The sequence below is a fragment of the Aethalodelphis obliquidens genome, unplaced genomic scaffold (assembly GCF_003676395.1).
Source record: "Aethalodelphis obliquidens isolate GAN/ISIS:26980383/991018 unplaced genomic scaffold, ASM367639v1 scaffold16, whole genome shotgun sequence".
Classification (NCBI taxonomy): Eukaryota; Metazoa; Chordata; class Mammalia; order Artiodactyla; family Delphinidae; genus Aethalodelphis; species Aethalodelphis obliquidens.
The window spans coordinates 10,029,472-10,038,059 of record NW_020837960.1 but is presented as its reverse complement, the minus strand read 5'-3'; the positions used below and the strand labels follow the sequence as shown (position 1 = coordinate 10,038,059).

Here is an 8,588-nt window from a genome sequence, read left to right as displayed (position 1 = left end):
TCCTTAAAGCCTTAAGCGACTCGCGAGCACAGGGGAACGACTAGAGGCCTGCCTGGGGAATCCACGGGGACCATCGCAGGTGAGGGCGAGGAGGGCGAGGCGCGCCCCGGAGCCACAGGCCTGCAGGTGCTCCGCCCTGCCTGCCCCGCGGTGGGGGCCAATTCCCTTCGCCCCGCTGGGCCAGGGCGGCCCGAGACGGCTGAGCCGGCCGCGCTGGGGGAAGGAGTTTCCGGCGGACTCGGCGCGGTGCCGCTTCCTGTCCCCCTCGTCGCGCCGTCTCACACCGCCCGTCCGGGACGCGGCTCGCACCGGACCCCCCTCCCCGTGCCCGGCGACGCCCCCGGCCCCATGCAATCCCGGCTCCTGCTCCTCGGGGCCCCGGGCGGCCGCGGAGGCCCAGCTGCGCGGCGCGTGAGGCTGCTCCTGGGGCAGGTGGTGCGGCGCCAGCCGGGCGGCGACGCGCGGCGCTCGGAGGTCAAGCTGCTGCACGCCGGGGCGGGGGCCGACACAGGTAACCCCGGGACGCCTCGCCGCCCAGCGCTCCGCGCGGGGCTCCCGCGCACCCCCCCGCCCCCCCCCCCCCCCCCCGCAATCCCTACTGCTTCAACTGGGGAGGAGCGCTGCGCCGGGAGCTAGGAGATGGAGGTTCTAGTATCCACCTCGCCGCTAACTGCTGTGTAACGCGGGGCCAGGCGCATGCACCCTCTGAGCCTCATGTAACCCGTGGGAACTGGACTTAGGTTTCTGATGACCTGGAATAGTGCTTTCTCCTTCCCGCACTGCTTCTTTCACCCCCACCCCACCCCCCGGGATTCTGACTTAGATTATAGCACACGCAGAGCTTAATGCAGCAGCCCTCAGAGGGTGTTGAAAGCTGGACTTGACCTTGCTCTCTGAGTCCCAAGGGCCTGGAAGTCAGTCTGTGCCATGTTCCAGCCAGGGTTAGTGGCGGCTTAGAAGTGTACGTTCTCGCCAAAGAACCCCTCGTTAGGTTTTAAATGTATCCACGAGCCTTTCCAAGTTTTACTTGGAGTTTTCATTTCTCACAGGTTCACAAGTTCTTAGAACTGAAAACCACAATTTAATTTAGTTAAAACCCCTGACTCTATAATGGAGGTAATTGAGACCCAGAAAGGAAAAGTGACTTCCAGAAGATCACACAGCTAACCCTAGGCTGTGAAAGCGCAGAGTCCTAACCACTGGACCACCAGGGAATTCCCAGCTGATTTCTAAGCTCAGTATTTCTTGGCTCTATCTGAGATGGTTTTAGGGATGTGTGTGTGTGTGTGTGTGTGTGTGTGTGTGTGTGTGTGTGTGTGTGAGAGAGAGAGAGAGAGAGAGAGAGAGAGAGCGCTGGAGTTAGAGCATTTGTGCTGGTTAAGGGAGGGGATGTATGTTGTTGCTCCACGTGAATGGCTAAGTGATTCTAGGCAAGATTTTGTCAGTGTCATTGCTTAGAATAAAGGAGGTATTCACCTGAGATTGCTAGTTTCATGGTTCTTCTTGCACCCCCAGCCCAATAATTTTCCTTGTCAGAAGTGAGGGAGTTTAAGTCCCATCCATTTCATCATTCATTCATTAAACAAATTTTTTTTCTTTTTCCTGTATAGGGTTGTGATTTGAGATTTTGCCCCTTTATAAATTATTATGCTTCTAGGGTGTTTGTTTTTTAGTCTTTGAGTTTTTTATTTGTTAGTTTCTCCTTTGTCCTAGAAGGCAGAGGTCAATGGTAGAAGTGTAGCGTAATCCATAACTTGTGATTTGGAGTGAACAGTCTGAGTTGGAGGCCATTTCTGCACCGTCTAGGTATGGGGATTTGAGGGTAGGTTACTTAATTTTGTGTCCCAGTTTCCTTAACTGTAAAACGAGGATAAGGAAAGTATATTTGATAGGGTTGTGGTAAGGATTTAGTTTATACAATCCCTGGCACATATTAATGTTCAATAAAAATTAGCTTCTTTATTATTCTTAGTATATGTTATTTTCAGCTATGTGAGATTTATTGTTTCCTTGGCTTTAGAAGAAATGAAACCAGTTCCTTTTAGGTTTGAACTGTGAGAACTGTCTAGGTAGGCTGGTGGAGCAGGGTTGATTCATGGGAACTTTAAAAAGAAAAATGTTCTTTATACATGAATAATACATGTTGATTATAAAAACATTAGACACGGCCTCAAAATTTGTGGTATGTCCAGCAAATCAAAGTACAGGCTTTGCTTCAAATGTGAGAGTCATGTACACATTACAAACAACATATTAACTTCTTAGACTCAGTCACTTAGCATGACACCACATGGAGTAAATTATGTTAACCCTACTTGCCTTGCCACTGCAAAGATTCTCAAGGTTGAAGGTATGAGGGCTGTGGATAAATGTACCTGAAAACTCACCAGAGATCTGGACTCAAGTAAGAACAGCTGTGAGCCAGGTAAACAGGAGGCAAGTTCTGGGCTTCCCTGGGACATAACATTGGCCATCAAGGTTGAAGTGTCCCATTTTGAACCAGATGTCACACACAGACAAATGTAAACCACAAATAGCATTATGCTGTAATGAATTACAGTTTAGATTGGAAAGATGCTCTCAGCTGCACTCAGACATGTGACTAGTAGCTCACCTCTCTGCAAGTAATTGACCTTGCTTCCTAGTAGTTTGGAAAAAGAACAACACGGATACAAATTATATACTATTCTTATCTCTCCTGGGCTGTATGTATGTCTTATTTATCTTATATTCCTTTTTGTGCATGTCAACTCTTTGTACCTAAGAAGTGTTCAGTGGCTTATTATCTTCCGGTTTGTACAGAGAGGGAGCAGGAGAGCCTGGAATTGCCTTGCTGGCTTTCAAGATGGGAGCTTTATAAAGCCTGAGAAGCAGAAGGAAGAGAGGGTCATTTTGTTTAAAAAAAAAAAAAAAAAATCCCCAAACCCACTGCTTTTTATCTTTTGCTATTAGGTAGTCTAAACATCCATAATTTGTAAATTCTTTATATCTCTTTACACTTCAATTGGTTGTATTGTCTCTTGGTTTTAGGAACAAAGCGGTTAACAAGGAGGTTAGCTACTGCAGAGTTGTTTTTTTTGTTTGTTTGTTTTTTGGATGGCTGCACGGCTTGTAGGATCTTAGTTCCCCGACCAGGGATTGAACCCAGGCCCTTGGCAGTGAGAGTGCAGAGTCCTAACCACTGGACCGCCAGCGAATTCCCTGCAAAGAGTTTTCATAATGATTATTGTAGTGTTTTCACAGAAGGAGCCAAATTAGTTCAGTAGGATTCTGATGTCAAACAGGCTCAGATATACCATAGATTAAGATCAAATGATAAATCTGGAAACATAACTCTATAAATCCACTGTGACACATTGAGTGTCATCCTTTTACACCCTTATTATTAAAGGGGTTCACTATTTTATCTTTCTGACTTTTGTGTATAAGTTTGTTTATAGAAATATTTAAAAATATTGATACTTTTTGTACAAGAAATCTATGTTCATTGTAGTGAAAAATAGACAAATTCCCTAAAATATCTTTCCATGCAAATTCATGATTGTCATTTTTTTGTGTGTTACTACTATCAGTTTTTGTAAAAAATATATATAATATGCATTTATATAAATACATATTTCTTTTTCTTTAAAAAATGGAATCATGTATGTTTTACAGTTTATTCTCACTTAGCCATTATTGTTAACGTACTAACATAGTGATAAATATTGTTATATCTGGTCATTTTAAATAGGCTTTAAGTTCATACATTTATCCATATAATTTATTTTACCAGTTTCCCATGCTTAGACATTCAGGTTGTCTATTTTTAAATATATAAACAGTGCAATAAACATCCATCCATATGTATTTTTGTAACTTTAAGATTATATCCTCGGGTTATAATAGAACTAATGACTTTGGGGAAGGGAAATATAGAACTCCTGCTTCAATTCAGAAATATGGTGTAAAGGGAAAAACTGTACTGTGTGTGTGCAGGTCTTAGCTCTATATTTACTAGGTATTGAACTTTGGGGAAATTATTAACTACTTGAACCTGCAGCAGGCTATTTTGACCCTGAGGACATTGTGACTTTTGTGTATTAAAGAATTTAGCAGTAAAATCCCAGAACAGTTGTAACCTAATAAATTGCTGGACAATTTATTGGGAACATGCAGACTGGCCTGGAAATTGCTGATATATTTGGTTTTCTCTTGGGTCTAAGTTTTGTATTAAAAAAAACCAATGGTGACACTTAAGGGTTCTTAACCAGGGGTAATTCCCGTTCCCCAGGGGACATTTGGCAGTGTCTGAAGGCATTTTTTGGTTGTCCTAACCAGGGGGAAGGGGGTGCTACTGGTATCTAGTGGGTGGAGGCCAGTGAATCTGCTGAACATTCTACAATGCACAGGACAGCCCCTAAAAATAAAGAATCATTTGGCCCAAAATGTCAGTCGTGCTGGCTGTTGAGAAACCCTGAACTAAACCAACTTCTTTGGTTGGTTTAGTTCAAAGCTACAAGTCATTGAATTGTGAGTCCATTTCAGAGTCAGATGTCCTAAGGTGTGTATATTCATTAACTTAATTTGTAGTTTACAGTTCAGAAGGCATTAAGCATTAAGCATCTCCCATTTTAGGAGAAGGGCTACCACAGATGTGCCTGAAATACATAACTAAGAAAAGCATTTTTGAGATTGGTAAAGATTTTGACAGTAGAACAGCTTTGAAATATCTGAGGAAAATACCCATATTTCTCCTGGGTTAGCCAAGAACTAAATAAAAATTATTAATCATATAAAAAATTTAAAGTCTTATTAGAAACTATCAATACAAAATAAAAATCTGACAAAGCTATATACTAAAAAATTTGTTATTGATTAAACATTGAAGAAAGAGCAAAATCTTTTTGGTATTCAGTCCACGCTGATGGCCACAAAGGAAAACAGAGTTGCAGAAGATATAATTGGTGAAATTCTTTATGGACAAAAAAAGTGATTGATAAATCCTCACTATAAAATAATTCTTTAAATAAAGGAAAAATAAAAATGTGCTCTATAAAAATTGATCAAGGAGTTCTTTTGGCTTAATTTTGCTCGAAAGTTAACTTTGATGAAAATTTATGAACGCTAGTATTATTCTGATTAAAATGTTTGTTTTCAGAATATCCTCAGGGTCAAAATGTTATATATTCCTCTCTGAGTATATATCTTCTTTGTAAAATAGGGATAGCTACACTTGCTTTGCCTGCCTTTACCTTACAAAAATTGTTGTGTTAGTCAGCAGTCATTAGGTTTTAAGTGACAGAAATGTGCACAGAAAAGCATATGATTAGTTCACATAGGTGGAAGGTCCAATGGCTTCAGACTGGACTAGATGCAGGATATTAGAACATCTTTAGGGCTTGGGCTCTCTCTGTCTTTCCCCATGGTTCCCCCACTCTCCACTCTTCCTTTATTGGATCTACTTTTTGCAGTATTGGTTTCAATGTCTGGCAGGCTTTCTTCAGCTGGTAGCAGTGACAGCCTTACTGACAGCCCCAGACTTTGACCTTCCTTACAGTTCACAATGTGAGAAGAAGAGAGAACATCTTTTCCTGTGAGCTCTGAAAAATCCTGGCGAGAAATCTTATTGGCCAAGCTTGGATCACAGGCCCATCTCTAAAACAACCACTGTGGTCAGAGAGTGGAATGTTCTGGCAGGGCTTGTGCAGGGTACTCATTTCTGGGCACTTGGATGCAGGGGTAAAGGTTGGGAGGAGTGGTATAAACTACCTAAACCAAATTGGGTGGGTTCCTCACTGGAGAGAGGGATTCTGTTGTCAAAAGAGGAAAGAATATTGGGCATGTAAAACAAAACAGCTGTCCACTAAAAATCAAGTGAGTAGGGCTTCCCTGGTGGCGCAGTGGTTGAGAATCCGCCTGCCGATGCAGGGGACACGGGTTCATGCCCCGGTCTGGGAGGATCCCACATGCCGCGGAGTGGCTGGGCCCGTGAGCCATGGCCACTGAGCCTGCGCGTCCGGAGCCTGTGCTCCGCAGCGGGAGAGGCCACAGCAGTGAGAGGCCCGCATCCCGCAAAAAAAAAAAAAAAAAAAAAAAAATCAAGTGAGTAATGTCCGAAAAGGTTTGTACAAGAGTGTTATGTAAAAGATATTAATTTTTATCTTGAATATAGAAATTATTTGCCTGTAAACTTTTGGGAAATCCCTTTAACTTAAGATCATTGCAAGTGATAAAATCAAGCCTTGTTACTTTAAAAATGGCCTTAAATTTGATTTCGTTTGGAAACTCTTCGATTCTTTTCAGGGTTTTTAATTTTCAAGTCCATATTTTCCATGCTTGAATAAAATACATAATTTATTGGTAGTAGTTATGTGACAGTTTGTGTACTGTACACGGATTTAGGTTAATCCGTTATGAGTTATGTGTGCTTGCTTTTTTGCATTATTTGTAATAATAAATGTAATTAAATGTTAAGCAGCTTACTCTATAACAATTTGTACTTTTTGTTAACTCATTCTTAGTTATTCTAACAATTTCCATTATGAGTATCTTATATTATTAACTAAAATCTTTTTAAAAAATGATTGCACTTGACCAAAGTATTTATTTGGTTTATTTGAAGAGAGGCATACGTTAGTTTCTTTTGCCTAAATTGTATTACCTGTTGTATAAGTATTGCCATTCTCCTTTAGATTAATACTTACACTATTTCACTTATATGAATCCTTTACAAATAAATGACTTGATTTCTTTTCTCTTTATTTTACATTTTTGGTTCAGTTTTTTTTTTTTTTTTAAATAACTTGATTTCTGAGCATGTTGGAAGATGGGCTATTCTCAAAGAATACAGAAAACAGGGGGTTGAAACAATACTTAATTAAGAAAACAGTATCTAATTAAAGTGAACCAGGGCTTAAAACAATACTTAATTAAGAAAACAATATCTAATCAGAAAGTGGAATCATTCATCCATATATTCATGTATTGAATACCTGCTTGGTTTGAGGTATTATTTTTGGCACTGGGAATACAAAGGTGATTAAAACATAGACTTGACCAACAAAATGCTATAGTCTTATGGACTGAACAGTGGTCTTAAAACATTTTTCTCACTTATATCCTAAAAGGGTTTTGCAAATATATATCCCTTTATACATTTTTAGGTTGATATCTAGAAATTTCCCTAATAAGTATGAATAGTTGAAGAGCATGTTGTCTCTGTTGTAAATATTGACATTTGACACAAAAATTGTTACAATACTCTTTAAAATGTATCTTTTAAATGTGTCATCTGAAAAAAATGCACAACCTATAAGTTGAGAGAGTTATGTTTTATTTGGTGAACTTTCTGAGGACTTCAAGCCCAGGACACATCATCTCAGATAACTCTGAGAGACTGCTCCAAAGAGGCAAGGGTGGGGGTGGGAGCCAGGATATGTGGGAGATTTTGCAATAAAGACCAGGTAGTTGGAACATCAAAAGATTACTGTTAATTAAAGAAAACCAGATTTATCTGGTTTAGCGCTTTTCTGTGTATGGGAATGTGCAAAGTCTGGGTTCATTGAAATCATTCCTTTGATATGCCTCTCAGGTATTTGGGGCCAGTATCCTGTGCTTTCTAATCCCAAGTCTCCTCAGGGTGCACTGTCAGGGGTGGCATTTTGTTTCCATCCTGAGCTCCCTCAGGGCTCACCTTAGGGGTGACTGTAATGTGGTGGCTTGATGGCTGCAACATCCTTTGTTTATTAATATGGCAGCCAGTATTTTATTTTATTTTTTTTAACATCTTTATTGGGGTATAATTGCTTTACAATGGTGTGTTAGTTTCTGCTTTATAACAAAGTGAATCAGTTATACATATACATATGTTCCCATATCTCTTCCCTCTTGCATCTCCCTCCCTCCCACCCTCCCTATCCCACCCCTCTAGGTGGTCACAAAGCACCGAGCTGATCTCCCTGTGCTAAGAGTCTGCTTCCCACTAGCTATCTATTTTACGTTTGTTAGTGTATATATGTCCATGCCTCTCTCTCGCCCTGTCACAGCTCACCCTTCCCCCTCCCCATATCCTCAAGTCCGTTCTCCTGTAGGTCTGTGTCTTTATTCCTGTCTTACCCCTAGGTTCTTCATGACATTTTTTTCCTTAAATTCCATATATATATGTGTTAGCATACGTTATTTGTCTTTCTCTTTCTGACTTATTCACTCTGTATGACAGACTCTAGGTCCATCCACCTCATTACAAATAGCTCAATTTCGTTTCTTTTTATGGCTGAGTAATATTCCATTGTATATATGTGCCACCTCTTCTTTATCCATTCATCTGATGATGGGCACTTAGGTTGTTTCCATCTCCGGGCTATTGTAAATAGAGCTACAATGAACATTTTGGTACGTGACTCTTTTTGAATTTTGGTTTTCTCAGGGTATATGCCCAGTAGTGGGATTGCTGGGTCATATGGTAGTTCTATTTGTAGATTTTTAAGGAACCTCCATACTGTTCTCCATAGTGGCTGAATCAATTCACAGTCCCACCAGCAGTGCAAGAGTGTCCCCTTTTCTCCACACCCTCTCCAGCATTTATTGTTTCTAGATTTTTTGATGAT

The 8,588-nt window shown here is 40.8% G+C and overlaps 1 protein-coding gene across 3 annotated transcripts in view; it reads left to right on the top strand.

Moving 5' to 3' along the window:
- The first annotated feature begins 263 nt into the window (after positions 1 to 263).
- The window catches only part of VWA8 (von Willebrand factor A domain containing 8), a 359,206-nt gene continuing 350,881 nt past the window's right edge, over positions 264 to 8,588 (top strand). For 2 of the 3 annotated variants that reach the window (XM_027116169.1, XM_027116171.1), the window contains exon 1: positions 264 to 511. In XM_027116169.1, the coding sequence (XP_026971970.1) occupies positions 349 to 511 (163 nt within the window). In that variant the 5' untranslated portion in view covers positions 264 to 348. The remainder of the gene's footprint in view (positions 512 to 8,588) is intronic. The other variant, XM_027116168.1, reaches the window with a different exon arrangement.